Genomic DNA, 18,254 nt, shown 5'->3' with positions numbered 1-18,254 from the left:
GAAGGGGCATTGTTACGACAGTGGAAGTCACGCGACACTGGGAGCATGCACGCTGAAGTTTCTCAAAGGATCATGAAGGCCCGAGTGCATTTGAGACACCCTCTTTTTAGTATATAAGCCTGGCGAGAAAAACCAGCAGGATTGAAGAGATAGATAATTGAGTCATGCGAACAGTAGGCACCGTAAGTAAAGTGTGTGAATCACTGTGATTTATAGCATGTGTTATAAAGGTTGTTAAGTTTAAAGTGACTGTGGAAGTTCTGTGTATTACAAAAAGTTGTATTGAGAAAGAATAAACTGGTTTAATCAAGAAAGGACTTGTATCTTTGAAGTTCTTCGGAAAAAATTTCTACCGGATATAATCAAACAAGCAGATACATAACAATATTCTAGAACTGAATGTTTGAGAAAATGTTACCAATTAAATTTACAGGTTCTTGCATACTTTCATATGAAGATCTTTTTCATCACTGTTCAGTTATCTAACTAATAAAGCAGTGCTAAGAAATAATTGAAGTTTTTAAGATAAAAAATAACAACAATATTTTCAAGTTTTCTTTACTTATATAAATAACTTCATCACATGCTCACACCTCATTACAAAAAAAGAATGTAACAGCCCAAAATGATAGTGTCAACAAGTTAAAACAATAGAATACAAAGTAAACATGAATAGAAAACTAAATTTTCATTGCGTCACAACCAACCAACCAATCATTAATGAATTTTTGTCATAAGTAATATAACCACACTTCTTATTCAGTGTATATTTGATGCTTATTCTCCATCTTGGATCAATAGTAAACTGAACTATGAGCTTATATAAAGATATACTTGGTCTATACGTAAAGCTTTCTCAAATCAGGCAAGCACAAGTAGTAAGTATACACATACGCATGCTAAAAGTGGCAACCGTTGTGCCAATACCTACCATAGCACCTTTTTCACCTTTGCTTCCATCCCTGCCTGGTTTGCCCTATCAGCATGCAGTGTGAAAAAAAGGAAAACAAAACATACAAGTTACACAAGTTTTTGCTTAGAAAGAGAAAACAGTTTGTGTACAGAAGAGAGGCAGAGATAGACTACGAATCACAAGCCTAGTCAGTAAAAATTTAATTTGAAATAGAAAATAGTAAATTCATAATTGGGTGCTTGGGACCTCCTCATAACAAAAACATAGCGTAGAAACAAAATATTTAATTTATAATTGGTTCAAGCAGAGAAGCATAATAGCAAAGTATAAAATATTTTTTCTGTTATTAGTAACTGCAAACCAGAGCAGGTTCCATGTCACAGTGCTATAAAACAGCTGAAAACACATTAAATATATTTAAAAAGAGTGATTCTTCAAGAGACATTGGAAATTTGTATAAAATCAGCCTCATTTTGATGAGCAAAGATGTGCAATACATACAATCAGATGTAGCACCCTATTTAAAACTGCAAAACATGCAATAGAGTTAGAAATTATACTTATTTTTTTTTATTTAGAATAGTAAAGCTGTTCAAAAATTATCTTTTCCACTGTTTAGTAAAGGAATTTAACAGCTTGTTTGTAATTTATACTCAGTTATTATAGACATGAAGCTGTCTTTGTTTTGGATGTTCATGCAAAGCTACACAAGGTTTATCTGCACAATTCATCCCTATAATTCTGAAATGATCGATATGAGAGAAAATAGTTAGTCAACAGCTTTCACTGCCAACACTTAGACTATTATAATCTAATAGTGTAATATGCCCTTAACTTTCATAATGCACCCACATTTCCTATAGACAGAATATATACAACGTGCACAAAATCAGAGAATAATATGACAAAGCAAGAGAGGAAGAGCCCTCTATGTGACAAGTACATGCAGTACAAAATAATCTATGAAACAATACTATTTTACTATTGACTTGTTTTAAAAATCATAACACATAAAATTCCTAATTTAAAAAGGCTATTGTGCAATTGGTAGTCTTTACAAATGACAGCACAAATTAAAAAACATGGTCTATTTTATTAGTAAAAAAAGAAGAATGCTTTAAAAATGATTTTGTCTTAGATAGCTTGCAAAATAATTTTTTTTCTATAAACTGTCAGTGGTCATATTAACAGATATTTCATTAAATGTTTATCTTTGAAATTATGGTAAGTTATCAATTTTGAATAAGGAACACACACAGTAAATGATAAATTATGCTTCCTGAACTTACATGGTTTTATTTAAAAAAGTTAATAGAAAGTTATGTGTTTTATTCATTACAAACACTTTTTTCTGAACTTACATGAAATAAAAATATGTATTATATGTTACAAATTATCAAAACAGAAAATAACAGATAGGCTGAGTTCAATGATGTTTATTTTATAGAATTCTTATAGCTTTATTTTGTATTTTTTTAAAAAAGGGTTTAGCCTCTCCTGAAACAAATTACACCTGATACAGTTAGGTTAACCCAGTGAAGAGTAGTACTTTTCCAAATATTTTACTCAATTTTATATAAAAAAAACATTTGGGACCAAAATTACACCTATACTGTCAATGCATTAACACAAGAGCATATGAAGAATAAAGCCAACTTAGAGATCAGCACACACACTGAAAAGAACAATTAAAAATTATTATCTTAGAAGAGGTAACTTACTACTATCAGATATGTTTTTATTGAGTTTAAAAATTAAAAGTTTCTAAATCTGTGATAGTATGCTAAAAAAATCTAACTAAGTGATTTTCTGTGGATTTAATGATTAAATTGATAAGATGATACTAAAGCTTTTAACTGCATATTACTTTAGACATACATGGTGGTAACTGACCCAACAAATTAATAACCTAACATAACACTATTAAAAGAAGAGACACACACGGAGGTTGGTTGCTATTCTGTCTTTTGGCATGCTACAGGTTTTTATGGTCAAGCTCCATACACAAGTCTGTTTTTTATACTGTATCTTTTAAAACACAATGTCTACATAGAACCAATTTATAAGAAAAGAACAAAAACAAGACAGAAAATTTAGATTTCAAAAAAATCTACAAATATATCTACAGTTTTATTAAAGCAACAATGTGGTAATAAAGAACTGTAATAGTTTGCACAATGCACACAAGTTTAGAGACAAATAAAAAACAAAAAACACTCATAAAAAGTAGCTTCATACTATGTTAAGGGAGGTCACAAGCCCCTAGCAAGATTTAGAAAATTCCCTATAGCTTTCAAATATTTAGCATTAAAACCAAATAAACAAACTCAAATAAAACCAAAATGTGAGTGTATGTATATATCAATAACTATCTTCTATATTGTTTATGATAATGATATTTTCATTTCACTTGGAATAATAATGAACAGATACTATTAATATTCTATTTCATAATGAATAAATATGGAGTATTTTTTAACAAAAACACAATAAATCTATTTTTAGGTTGAAAATACACAGAACAATTTATTTTAGAGAAACTATGTTCGGGAATTGAAACAAGATCGTAGCTGGGTTTTGCAAGCATCAATAAGCTTATAACTATTGTATAGTAAAAAAGCCTATGTAGAAGTCTAAAAGAAAACATATTATACATAGATAAATATATACATATAAGATATGTAACCTATATTGTTTAATGTACACCAGCATACATATATTAATGTCAAAGTTGTTTTAATGAAGTCTTAGACAATCAATTGTAGATTAAGCTTTGCTATAATACAGCCTTTGTCTCCTGAGGAAACTAAAAAGGCAAAACAGAGCAAATTAAATAAATAAATCCGAAATCATTAAATGAGCATTATAGCCATTCAATTTTCAAAAATTGCTGTCTGATTAAAAAACAAGTAATACAGAAAAAGTAACAGGCTTCTGTTTACTTTAATCACAAACTTCAAAAACATAATCATCCTGGGGACGACTGGTTTGAACTATTGAAGTAAAATAATGACCTTAAAACCAACAAAAATATGAACTCAAATGAAATGTCACATGCAAAACCAAATAAAGTGTGTTATGATTTTTTTAAGAAATTGTTTCCACCAAATATCTACAAAGAGCACTTAAGTGCCTTATAGCAACTACAATAATTTATGTATACCATTCTAGAAAATAAACATTTATGAACTATTATAACAGACAATATATAGTCCCATTATTTGTATTAAATCTATCTGTGTTCTAATCAACCAGAAACGTTTATACTAAAAACATCTGTAGATGTTACATGTAAAAAGTTATACATCCAGAATGGGCATACAAGACTATTAAATTCAAGCATTCAAAGCATCTAAATCTGTTTGAAGCATCTAAAACACACAGTTAAAGTTATCACTAAAACTTTACAATCCAAAGTTATAATTTTCCTATACTGAAAATGTATTTACAAAAGGTACTTACCCCCTCTCACATGATTAATTATTCTCATTCAGTGCTGCCCTCTCTTTGCGAACTTTTCTTCAAGCATGCCACAAGTCTTCCGCCTATTGGAATTACAAGATTCCAACATGTCTCTCACGTAAATCATCATGTGTCATCTCCTCACCAGTAGGAACACACTTTGAAGTTTGGTAGATGTCAGCACCACAGAAATGTAGGGAGGAAGGGTGGGTTGTGTGATAGGGGGAAAGTACCTATCAGAAATACATTTTCAGTATAGGAAAATTATAATTTCCAATACAGTACATACCTCCTCTCCCAAGATTAGCTAGAATCCCATATTAAGGAGGAGGGACAGGTGTATGGGAACAACAGATGTACCCCCTGAAAGTGACTGAAGGATACCCATGGAAATGAGAGATTCAGATCTGAAAATCAGAAGAGAGGAACCACACCACATCTGAGCCAGGTATACTCTCTGCCCAACTGTGGAATTTGTAAGATATAAGGGAGGAAAATGAGAGGAGCACATCCGAGTGAGAGAAAGAATGTGGCAGGAAAGTGATCCTAACTATAGAAATATACTGTAACTCAATCCCACAATGAGAATGGTGGGTAAACAAAGAATGCACCCCTAAGTGGCTAGGGTGAGGCAGACCGTACTCGGTAAGTCAACTACATCCAAAACCTGCCTACATGGTACCAACATCCGCGCAAGGATAGGATGAGGATCATACTGTCTTCACCTCAAACCCAAGAATCAGGAGATTGAGAACCACTCCGATTCTCGGGTATGAAATGAGGATTAACTCTGAGCTATCGATCCAGGAACTTGACATCTGGTATCAACTCCCCAACTGGGAAACAGGCCGGGACCATCCAAATGGCAATAACATCCACATAAGAAGAGAGGATGAGGGATAGCTAAGGACAGAACTGAAACAATCCCATGTATCACCACTGTAACCGACAACACAGACAGAGGAAAACCTCCCACAGAGGGAGGAAGATAGACAACCTGAAACCTGTGTGAGAACTTATGTTGATTGGTTCACTCTGAATCCAAAACCTGCCCACAGAGTACTGACATCCACGCGAGGGTAGGATGAGGGCTCCCAACTGAAGGGGTGAACTGCATTCTAATGTCTTACTCCTTTGTCATTGATTATTGCAAATAGAAGGATATCACGTCATCTACACCCATAGAACACCACTGTCCTACTCTGTAACTGAATGGTTATTGTGTGGAACTCATTCAGCAGAGTGTCTCCATGGGTAAGCACCCCAGTAGCTTGTAACTGGAAAGTGGTAAGGACTCTTATACTCTACTTGAAGAAAGGAGGGTGACAACACAGTGGAAAGTCTAGAGGAACATCATCCCCTGAGACAGTGTGATGGGTGCCCAGGAAACCTTATTTTGAAAAGCAGATCATACTGAGTTATTCATTCCAAGCATGCTTTATCCATGCAGTCCATGGGTGGTACTGTCTGGGATGGGCATGTTTATGAAGCAAAATGTCACGAGGTCATGCACCTACAAGTGATCTTGTGGAACACTCCCTCTCAATGGTGAGCTTGCAAAGCCATGGAAGACAAAGTGCAAGTCAACATGGCTTGACAGTGAGGATTTCAGGTTAAAGAATACCTGGTTAGGCACCACTTGCCACCGAGTGGGATCCATGGATAAAGAAATAAAGACCCCTGAAAAGAAAGAATGAATAAAAACTTACCAATCAGAGTTGCACCAAAGTCTGAAGAACAGCCACAGGCGGTAGACCAAAACCCCAATGAAGAGGAAACAGTGACATGATGGAGATAGTGGGAGATGAATGTACTGGGTGTGGTCCACATTCTGGACTGCAGAAACTCCTCAATTGGATGACAAAGATGAGAAGCTAGGGAAAAAATGAGGTGTTGGATCTGATGGGTGAACACCTGGAACAAATTATGGGAGGAAGAAGGTAGGGAGAAATAGGCAATCAAACCAAAAGATGGACCCAATTGGTATGAGTAGAAGGTGAAATATCACAGAGAGAGGAGGATTGCCAGGGGATAAAGAGTCGGGAATGTGTACCCCAGAAAAAAGCATTATGGGCAATATAACAACAAAGAATGCTGACGGGGCACAGAAGCCTATCCAGATCCGATCGAGGGTAAAGAAGGGAAATAGGATAAAAGGAGGAATTTCCCTCCATAACTGCCGAGGTCTTTGAGAGAAAGGAATGATCTGGATAAAGGACAAGATAGGTAGGGTAATAAAGGGTTTGTGAAACATCAATGGCAAACAAATCAGACCATCGACATCAACAGGCTAAGAGAAAAAGGAAATATGTTTTAAGGGAAAGATGAAACATGAAACACGAGGAAAGTGGTTCAAATGGAGGACCACATTAACATACCCATCTGGGAGGGTGACATATCTGGAAAGAACGCACCAGCATAGTAAGGACAGGGGAAGTAAAAAAATCTATGTTATCGAGAAAAACAAAAGATATGGGATAAAACAGCCCAATATCCTGAAAGCAAGGAGATCAGAAACCCACGGTCAAAGAGCCAGGTGAGAAATTTTGCCACATGAGCCACAGTAGGCCGGTCAGTGGGAAACCTCCTATTTGTAAACCAATGATGGAATACCTTCCATTTGTATTGGTACACTTCCATGAAAGATGGATGGAACCAGCTAACTTGACATGTGAAACAGGATCTTCTCCCCCAAAACCAGACAAAAGCCAGGCATGAAGATGCAGGACGTGAAGGGTGGGATATAGGACATATGACTGGGGTTGATGAAGAAGATAGGAAGAAAGGGGAAGAGGGGCAGAAGGGGAGAGGAGCAGTCACTGTAACCATGGAAAACAAGGCTGAGCTGCCAATAAGGAGCAATCAGGAGGACCTGACAAGGAGTGGAGTGGATTAGAGAAATCAGCTGATGAAGTAATTGGATGGGTGGTTACACATAAAGATACTTGTGTGACCAATCCTGGCTGAAAGCATCGACTACCAGAGCCTGGGGATGAGATACAGGAGAGCAAAAGAGAGGTAACTTGTTGTTGAGGCCCATAGCAAAGGCATCCACGTGAGGAGAATCCCACTGATATTAAAGATCCCTGAAAGGGAGATGCTGAGTATGGCTGGCCTACTCCAGTATTGTGAGAAAACTTAAGCAGAACGTGTATCTTTAAACAAACAAAAAGCACGTCTAAACACAAGCACTGCTAAACGAGAAGTGATAGTTTGGTAGAGGAGTGTAGAGGGAGTCACATGCATGATTTAAGCATATCATGCTCCTGTTTGTGAGGAGGTGATGTATGATGATTTACATGAGAGACATGTTGGAATCTTGTAATCCAATAGGGGGAAACAGAAGGTTTGTGGCATGCTTAAAGAAAAAGTTCGCATATAGAGGGCAGCACTGAACGATAATAATTAATCTTGTGAAAGGAGGTAAGTACCTTATCAGAAACATGCACTTTTTAAGAATATTATATGAGCTTAATTATTCAGTTGAAAGTTTCAAGATTGAATATAGAACTCAAGTAAGATATATAGAATACTTTTAACATAGTTTTGATTTAATTTTTTAAATATTTTGAACTTTCATACTTTGAGGTTTGTATTAAAAGATTCTACAGTATGTGTGATTCAGTCAACATATTATTCATTGTGATGTACAGGGTTTAACTCTCTGAATTAAGTATTCAAGTAAATGACACAAAACTTTTTAAAACTTGATAGTTTTGGTTTCATTTTAACCATTTAGTTTTACTGAAAGTTACAATTTGATCTTCAAAGTTCTGTTGCATTTATAATTGCACAGTTGAATTTATTTAACTTGTGAAAACAAAATGACTTTGTAAATATTTCAAGTAAGTTTAGCTTTAAAAGAATCTACACCTTCATGAACTTCTCCACTTTTGCGATGAAAGTTTAAATAGTTTTACGGTTATTCCATAATTCAAAAAAGTAAATTCTTACTGTTGAGACTACCCAAAATGTATAAGACAATTAGCTTAATTAAAATAAATAAATTAAAGCTTTAAATGACTGATTAAGTCTTTCAACTTTTCCTGAGACCACTTAAGCACATTTTTTGAAAATGTCATACTTTAAAGTAACTGAACATGTAATATCTATAAAAAAAAAGAAAAGCTTTAAAGCCTTATCACCAGAATCAAGGGTAATAAATTGATTATATTGATTACATTTATTATACACTTAAAATAGTTCATTTCATTATCAGAGAAGTCAATGTGGCTGAATTCTGTTATAATATTATTCTGAGTAAACCATAGTATTTATGCTGATGTGGTTAACAAGAGTTATATTCTTGCTATCTTCTTTTCTGTTTTATTTTATAAGAAAGTAATGACTGTATTCTTTTGTCACTGCTGGATAATAAGCTAAAATAGGCACAACACGTTTCTAAAAAAATGGGAGCACTTACAGGTGGGCCTGGTAATCCAGGTGGCCCCATCAAACCAGGAGGTCCCATTACTCCTTTGTCACCTTTCTCACCATTAGGTCCTGGTTGTCCCTTTGAAAGATAAAAAACACAAAAAACAGAGCCTAGCCAACTCAGCTACTGTAGCCTGAGTAATGCAAATTACAATTTCTCATAGTTTGTTATTAAAGTAATGGAATTCCCCTAAAATTTTGAATTATGCCATTTTGCTTATATATCTCAGAATCCATTTATGACTTTTTTTTTAAATGCCAGTGTTAAATGATTTGACTATAGAATGAATTTTATGACATTTTATTTGGTTCAAGAACCCCCAAAATAGTTAAGATAAGTAAAAGAAAACGTTTTAGCATAATGTAGTACATTATAAAGTTCATCAAATCATTAATTTTCACCTTGTAGGATAAATGTATTGTTAGATAAATGTCCAAACATATGAAACATAAATGACTGAAAAGTTCCTATATTTACAATCTATATTTTATTAAAATTCAGTGACTTGTAAACCAATGGACATAAATTAATCTTTTGAACTTAAAACAAATAAACAATAAAGTTAGCAATTCAATGGTATGATTGGTTTTGATGAAAACAAGTTATATGAAATTTCTATAAAATATTTTTGAAATACTTACAGGTAGTCCTGGAGGCCCTTGTGGTCCTGGTTCCCCATCTTTTCCGTCCCCACCTGGTAATCCTGCTGGTCCAAATTCACCCTAACATGTTAAGAGTTTTGAGTTAATCAAAATGAATATTTATAGATAATGCTCAAATCATCAAATTTCTTCAACCTAAAATCTTCAAACATCAGTAAAAAAAAAAGAGTAAATAATTAACTCTCAATAAATTTTTGTAATTCAATGAACTATTACATAATCTTCTCTTCTAATGTATCACACCCATTTTACAGTCACTTTGCAATTAAATGGTCTAAAGCAGTGGTGCATAAACTTTTTTATAGCACTCCCCTTTCTAGTAGTGCATTTTTTTTATCCCCACATACCATTATTTATCCATCTTAGTTGCTGTTACTATATTGCTGTTACTACTATAGTAGTAATATTTGTATGGTAGTTTTAAAACTTCTTTATTTTTAAATTTATACTTTCAGATATAATTATACTACAGTTATAACTATACCACCACCACCCCGACTCTGTGTGCCCTCACAGTTTGTGCATCACGGGTCTAAAGCATATTGCCAAAAATAAGTTACATACATACCTTGTGTTATTAAAATTGTATTTTTTTATTGCCCAAGGTATGAACTATTGGCCAAAATACAATACAATCATAGATTTAGGATATTTCATTAAAAATAAAATTGTACTTTGAATGCTATCACTAGTTCTCTTCAGAGTTAGTTACAATTTGTCATTACTGTTACAGTTATTGTTACCATACACTTCTTTTGGTGAATAAGTACTTTCGATGACGAGGAACCCATTTTGAGACTAATAATGGTTGGAGACGGCTTGAATGGGTAATGAAGAAAGCCTTCTCCAACCATTATTAATAAGTACTTTGCTAACATGAGATTTGCAAATCAATTGAGTTACTATTACATGCCCCCATCTTAGCTAGTAAGCACTTCCATGACATCAAAATTATAAGTCTGTTCAGTTGGTGTTACATCACCAATACTTTTTGCTAATGATCTTTGTTGACACCAGATATTTTACTTATGTCAAATATTCTCACACTGAAAAATTAATTCAATTCATATTAAAATGGCTCTTCACCTCTTGCTCAATTATGTTAAATAAAATAAAATAAATTGAGTAACATCAACTAAATAAAAAAAAAATTAATGAAGATTTGATAGTTTACACACTTCTTTGTGTTGCTAATACAGTTATGGCAACTGGGAGAAAAACATTTAAATTGTCTGTTGGATTTCAATTTCTTTTTTATGATAGACACTAAATTTGTATTAGTTTTCAGTTGTGGAGAGAAATATGTACACAAATATTCTATTTCTAATCCTATTCAGTCATAACATATTTCAGAAATAACATGGATAGCTGACTAAATTTAAAGGACATGATTATCTATCAGTACAAATTTTATTTTCAATTTTATCTTACAAATGAAACTAGCTACTAGGAGTTGTTATTTAACAAAAAGTAAATTTTATATATTATTACAAAAGCAAAATCTGTTATTGTTAAGAAATTCCATTCAGTTTGGCTACTAGCTGAAATCAAGCACTTATATGCCCAATTTGAAAAGTTTTTTTTCTAAAGGAAATTAATTTACAAAGGAAAGCAGCAACAAAAAATTATCCTGTTTATGCATACCTTATCAAATTGCATTCAAGCATATTCTAGCTTTGCTATGAAAAACCATTAGTTTCATCATTTCTTTTATCATTTAGTAAAAGTTTTGCTTTGCAAAATATTTTTTAATCTAGTAAATAGAGTTACATTATGAATTCTAGTTAAATATGGAACAAAAAGAGAGAGATCCTTATTTCTATAACAGAACTTCAATTAATACAATTCTAACAGATTTAAGTATACAACATTCTTAGAAGCAAGTTATTGGTATCAAATGCTTAGCACTGACTTTTATAAGGAAGTAAAAGTGCAGTTACTTCTTTTTCTTATGGTGCATTTCTTCTTCGAGATCAAAAGATTTATAAACTTCTTCATGATTTAAAACTTCCATAAGTAAGTATTCTATGATATATTTTCTTTCAATTAGTAGAGCAATTTCTTAACTTATCTCTCTCAGTATACAAGATACTATTTCAATATAAGAATTTTTATGAAAGTAATATGTTGAGCAAGTAATGTACAAACATTAGCTGAAAACCATATCTTTGCCATCGACCTATAAAGATAAAGATGTATTGTGACTCCTCACCTGAATACCAGGAAGACCAATGTCTCCCTTGTCACCTTTAGCTCCTCTCTCTCCTAAAGGTCCAATATCCCCTTTGGGGCCAGGGCGGCCAGGTTTTCCTCTTCCTGCAAACTTCCCATGCCTTCCACGTTTTCCCTACATAATAAAAGATAAAAGAAGAGAGAATATATACATACACACAGAAGTAACAAATTCATGCTTTGAAAAGACATAAAAATAAAATTAAAACATTATACTAGAAAAATCCAGCAGTGGATTTGTATGTTCTCTTCACTGTTTTGTGGTGGTAATCTATATTACACACATACAATTGTTCCAGTTTTATGGTTATTTTATATATATATATGTATAATATTTCTAGAACAAGTATGAATTTTATAATGACAAAATAAATCTACAATGGCAACTGGTGTTTGTAATATGATTCACAATACAACATGCTATCATAGGTTTATGAACATTTTTTTTTTCAATCTTATGTACAATAAATCATTTGCAAGTAAAATTTGTTTCTATTCATTTTCTGACTTTTCTGGAAACAGATTAAAAACATGAATGCTTTTAAAAAGAATCAAGTTATTTTTTAACCACCCAGTAATGTGATGCAGAAAAAAGACATAAAAGTTCCTATTTTCACAGTAATTATAATTCAGTATGCTACAGAAGAAGTCATTTTTCTTTCAATATCTTTAGTTGAAATTGGATATCAGAAACAAAAAACTATGAGAAATATTTTGAAAAATATTGAAAATGAAATTTTTAGTAATTTGATACAAAATGTTACATGCAAAATTCCTGTTTTTAATTTTATTAAGAAAACTTAACATAATATAATCGTCAGTTGAAGAAGTTACTGTGACTAGCATTTGAATTTGATATTTTTGAACATTTTAATGTGTAGAAATATCAGATGAAAAGGTATATATGTATTATTCCAATCTCAGAACAAAGTGGCCCTAAAATAATTTATTGCTTAATTTCATGGTTCTCTGAAACAATTGTGTTAACACATCATTAGCTCCAATACAACTGAACAAAATATATCTATACAAATAGTTGACTAACATGCAATCTTCAAAACACAAATACTAAAATATGTTCTTACTTGTTAGTGATGAAACCTCCAGGATTATTGAAGAATACATCTTAGTTAGTGAACTGGACAACAACAAGGAAAGGGGTAAAAGACAGTAACAGTGTTGTAATGACTTCACTACTAAACACAGCTACAAATAACTGTGAATAACTCGACCTGTTAGTACAAAACACGTACACACAAGCCTACACAATACAACTGTTAATGATAATAATAATAATAAAAAAGAAATTAGTACACATATCGTGCAAGCAGTACAATAACACAAGATGCAGAAAAATATGTGACCATCCAATATAATTTACTAACAGTGAAATGCATCTTCAATAATGCAAGACACAGAATCACACAGTGTTACATGTCATAAAATGAATTTTTGTATACAAATAAATCCACACAATATATATATATATATATGTCAGTAGATATATAAATGTAGAAGACAGTATAAAACTAAGTGATAAAATATATTTAAAGTATATCAATTTTCACTTTTTCAGAATATTTTTGACTTCAAGGATGGTTTGCCACCTTTGAAAATTGACATAATCTAACATATCAAACCACAAATTTCCAACTGAACTCATCTTTTTTATAAAGTCCAGAATGTTATTAGTAATATATATATAAGGAACAGTTTCAAATTCCTTGTCTTATGATATTAAATAGTAATAAAATATTTACAGTATAGAAAACTTAAATTTTGTTTTGTTCATATGTGTGACACTCTGCCTTTTTTCAGTGAAACAGCAATACAGTAACTATGTTTTTTATAGTCAATTTGTAATCATGTAAGGAAAGATAATGTAATTAGTTTCTGTTTAAAGCATCTTATTTTTAATAGCTTAATGTTTACTTGGCAAGTACCAGAGGATTGGAAGTTAGCTAATGTCACTCCTCTTTTAGGTAATAAAAATTGTCCCAATTATTATAGGCCCATTAGTCTTACATTAGTTGTGGGAAAAGTTTTGGAAAGTCTGATAAAAGATGCTTTGCAAAGTCATTTAACAAAGTTTAGATAGTCAACTTGGTTTCATTAAAGGAAAATCTTGCCTTACAAATCTTTTGACATTCTTTGAAAAGGTTACTGCTTATTTAGATGAGGGTAAGGGTGTAGATTTGGTGTATCTGGATTTTCAGAAAGCATTTGACATGGTGCAACATAGTCTCTTTAGGTGTGGGGGATAAATTACAAATTGGTTAGAAGAGTGGCTGGATGGAAGAAAGCAGAGGTTATTATATATGGAGTTCAGTCAAACTGGATTAATGTTACAAGTGGGGTACTTCAGGGCTCAGTCTTAAAACCTTTGCTCTTTTTGATTTACATCAATGACATATATGTAGGAATGGTCAAATTACTTAAACTTGCAGATGATATTAAGGTCTTGGGTGTTGCTAATTGTGAAGAGAGTGCTACTTATTTACAAAATGATTTAAGTCATTTAGTGAGTTGAGCAAATAAATGGCAGATGAGTTTTAATTACAATGAGTGCAAAATAATGCATGTGGGTTATCATAATTTGATTTATAAGTATAATTTGTATGGGAATAACCTTAACAGTGTCATGAAAGAAAGGGATCTTAGTGTAATGGTTGATCAGTCTCTTAAGCCATCCAAGCAGTGTGTTGTTGCTAGTGGTAGGGCAAGTAGTATTTTAGGTTGTATCTACAGAAATGTTCAATACAAGTCTAAAGAGGTTATAATTTCATTGTATATAGATCACTGGTTAGACCACATTTCGAATATTGTGTTCAGCTTGGGCTCCTTACCTTAGGAAGGACATTGAGTTGTTGGAAATGGTTCAGAGGAAGGCTACTAGAATGGTGTCTGGGATGGAGGGGTTGTCATACGAAGGGAGGATAAGATCTCTGAAATTGTTTTCTCTTGATAAAAGAAGAGTTAGAAAGGATCTGATTGAGGTGTTTAAGATTGTTAAAGGGATTGATAGTGTTGATGCATCATCTGAATTTCATAATTAATGGTGAGAATAGTAAGACTAAGGGACACAAATATAAATTTTGGCAGGGTAGGAGTCATCTTCAGCTAAGACAGTTTTATTTTTCTAACAGGGTGGTTGGCCTTTGGAATGGGTTATTTCAGATGTTGTGGAGGCAGTAAATTTAAGAAAAAGCTTGACAAGTATAAGAATGATAAGGGATGGCTTTGCAATTTTTTATTTTTTCTTTAATAGTTTTAGTTTAGTTTAGAGGATGGGACAACCTAGATGGACCAACAGGTTCCATATTGTTCCAAAACATTATGTTAAATAAGATATTCAATATAAAGATCTTCTTAAGTTTTTTTTTGTGCAAAGCAATACAGGCCAAACTTATGGAAGGCTAGAGTGAGTGTTAGGTATGACTGCTTATAAAGTCACTACTATAAAGTATATTGTGCACTGTAAGAATTTATAAGATATGCAGTAAGATGGTCGTGATCTCTAAGAAGATTTTAAGTTACAATACATATATAATTGCATGAAATCTCAAGGTGCAAGTTACATATAATTAAACTTCATATTTAATAACCATTACTTAAACTGGTGAAAGCACAAAAACAAACAGTCATTGTTTGTTTGTTCATCTTATGCACACATGGACCAAAAAGTCCAGGTCAGAGTGGTTCAAGTACAGCCATCCATAATTTTTAACTACAAATCTAAAGGAAAGAAATCAGTGAGAGCACCTACTAACTGATGTTACAACTCTTAATTGAATAGAAGGATTATTTGTCACTCTTATTCTACACACAGCTGAAAATGCAACTATTTGGTAGCACCATGTCTGAAACTCAATACTCTTGGACCCCCCCAATCTGATACACAAATCACTATGCCATGCTTGTGTAGATGCATCACAGAATAATTTCTTTTATCACTTTTATCATAACTGGAATATAATGATTGTTCTAATTTAACTGATAGTGTGAAATATTCTTGATACACAATTTTTATAGCTAAAATTTTTAACCAAACAAAATATATACTATAATAATTTCTGTTCAATAATTCAAAAGTTTTTATGATTTTGTAAGTCATATTTTATACCCAATTAATTTTCATTTTCTGAAAAATGGGTATGGTCAGCTGGGACTTATTTGCTTACAATTTAGAACAAATATTGAAACAGATTTAACATTTATGATAAAAATCATGTAAATTGAGTATTTCCCCCATATTCCTCTTAATTTGTCCATTTCAGATTTTAAATGAGAAGTGTGTAAAATAGTATTTCAGGTCTATTTCTTGTCTCGTACAAGTCACTGCCCAAGAGGCCGATTGTTAAATACACGAATTCATCAATTAGATGTTTGAGCTATAACTTTTAAAATGGAAATAAAAACAAACATTGTGCCATGAATGTCCAGAAACAAAATTATTTTATTATATTTTTCACAAATGAGAATTTTTAGTACATTTATAAAACAGATTTGTAGTAATATAACACACTTACTCTAGTTATTATACTATATTTGAATTGAATACACAAAAAATAATGTCCTACTTACCTCAGACAAGCCAAAGAATATAACAAGATGAAAGACACAAACACACACACTATATGTAGTGAAATTTTAGTGGAAACAGCTTTCAATATTATTAGTAAAACTATGAAAAAAGTTGTGTGATGTGAAGGCACTTCTTTACATTAGTGAATACTGTTATTCAGCACTTGACAAGATGTATTACGAGAAAAATACATTAATGGTGAATGAAGTACAAAAATCAATAGCTGCATGCTGTAGTTATAAAAACAAAAACATAAGTCATACCCTAAACTATGTACATAAAAAAAATAAGTAAGTAAAACAAATAACCCAACAGGTAAACATATGCCTTCATTTTCAAAATAATTTATAATAATATAAGGCTATTCATTAAGCTTAGAGAAGATTTATTCAGTTAAAATTGCCCCAATAATGTTTTAGAAAGTACACATTAAGTAGTGCATTAATAAGCTACCTGAATATATGGTTACAACAGTATTTGTTTAATGTTTTCACATGTTCCAAACAAAAATTTTTTTTATCATATAATGATTAACAAACTTGAAGTCAAATAAAAATAAAACCCAGAAATGAGGAATGATCCCACATCCTACCCTCTTGCCACGCCTTCCGCGATCACCCTTATCACCTTTCTCTCCTGTTTCCCCAGGTAGACCTGTTTGACCACCATCACCCTGTGAAGGGACAAGCCAACTTTCATTATAATAATCTTTTCTGTCCCTTGGCTTCATCTTAAATATTTCAAATACATCACTAACACTACCCAAAAATAAACAAATTTACTCCATCTTTTCCAGTTCACCCCAGGACATACAACATACCTCTAAAGTAAACAGAATCAGGATTTTACATTAATAAACAACAAAAATTACTTCTGATTCATCACCAAAACCTTTCATTAAACAAAACAACAGCATGTAGGGTGTGAAATATAAAATCTCCTACCAGGTTTTTGTCTATTCTTGTGGTAGGGAATAATTAGTACCAAGTACAGGAGTTCTAACACATGAAGAAAGTATGTATTAGGTCGTCAAGAAATTAATGTAACGTTTTGGAACACTTTCATTAACCACTCCTGAAAAACCATACATCATGTATAATAGTTAAACAAACTGCCTAAACATCATGTTAGTGTAGCCTATATAATGTGTAAAGTTAAGTATACTCTAATCCAGTATAGTGATGGCACACAACAAGATACATTTGGCATGTAATGCTGTTTGAATACAAGAAAGGAAACAACACCTCTGTAGCCACAAAGAATATCAAAATTTATGTAAATGTTTTGAACATTAGTAAATGTCAACGATGGTTCCGCAAATTTCGTTCAGGTCACTTTAGCCTTAAAAACTGTGATGGCAGGGGCTGACATGTTGGAATTGATATTGATGTTCGGAAGATGCTTTTTGAGTCTAACCTGAAGACAACACACTCATGAAATGGTCTTAAAATTGCATGTTTCTCGTGAAACAATACGTAAACATCTAAGGAATATGGGAAAACTCCATATAGAAGGTGTTTGAGTGTGAACGTTGCTTCGTCTCTTCTGGCACATAATGCGCATGAACCATTTTTGGAGAGAAATGTTCAGTGTTGATGAAAAATGGATTCTCTATGCGAATATTAAATGCCAAAAACAATGGTTCACTGCTAGACAAAAACCAGTTCCGACCCTAAAGCTTGGACTCTGTCTGCAGAAAGTGATGCTTTGCATTTGGTGGGACATTAAAGGAGTAATTCATTTCAAACTCCTCAATCCACAGATAACTGTTAATGCAGAGATCTATAGTCAGCAACTGGAACGTTTAAATCAAGCCCTTCATCAGAAATGCTCTTCACTCATCAATCGGAAAGGTGTTCTTCTCCACAACAATGTACGCCCATATGTGGCACATTTGATGCAACACAAGATTATGGAGTTGGGTTGGGAAGTTCTCCCCCACCCAACATATTCTCCACATATGGC

The 18,254-nt window shown here is 32.7% G+C and overlaps 1 protein-coding gene across 1 annotated transcript in view; it reads right to left on the bottom strand.

Moving 5' to 3' along the window:
• The window catches only part of LOC106457590 (collagen alpha-4(IV) chain-like), a 249,114-nt gene that overhangs the window by 25,837 nt on the left and 205,023 nt on the right, over positions 1 to 18,254 (bottom strand). The window contains exons 16-20 of the mRNA XM_022383594.1: positions 16,882 to 16,962; positions 11,685 to 11,819; positions 9,452 to 9,532; positions 8,799 to 8,888; positions 932 to 976 (exon numbers count right to left, since the gene is read on the bottom strand). Of these exons, the coding sequence (XP_022239302.1) occupies positions 932 to 976; positions 8,799 to 8,888; positions 9,452 to 9,532; positions 11,685 to 11,819; positions 16,882 to 16,962 (432 nt within the window). The remainder of the gene's footprint in view (positions 1 to 931; positions 977 to 8,798; positions 8,889 to 9,451; positions 9,533 to 11,684; positions 11,820 to 16,881; positions 16,963 to 18,254) is intronic.

Source organism: Limulus polyphemus, unplaced genomic scaffold (genome assembly GCF_000517525.1).
Source record: "Limulus polyphemus unplaced genomic scaffold, Limulus_polyphemus-2.1.2 Scaffold350, whole genome shotgun sequence".
In the NCBI taxonomy this organism is placed as follows: Eukaryota; Metazoa; Arthropoda; class Merostomata; order Xiphosura; family Limulidae; genus Limulus; species Limulus polyphemus.
The sequence above is the reverse complement of the archived record's forward strand: the minus strand, read 5'-3'. Positions and strand labels throughout refer to the sequence as shown.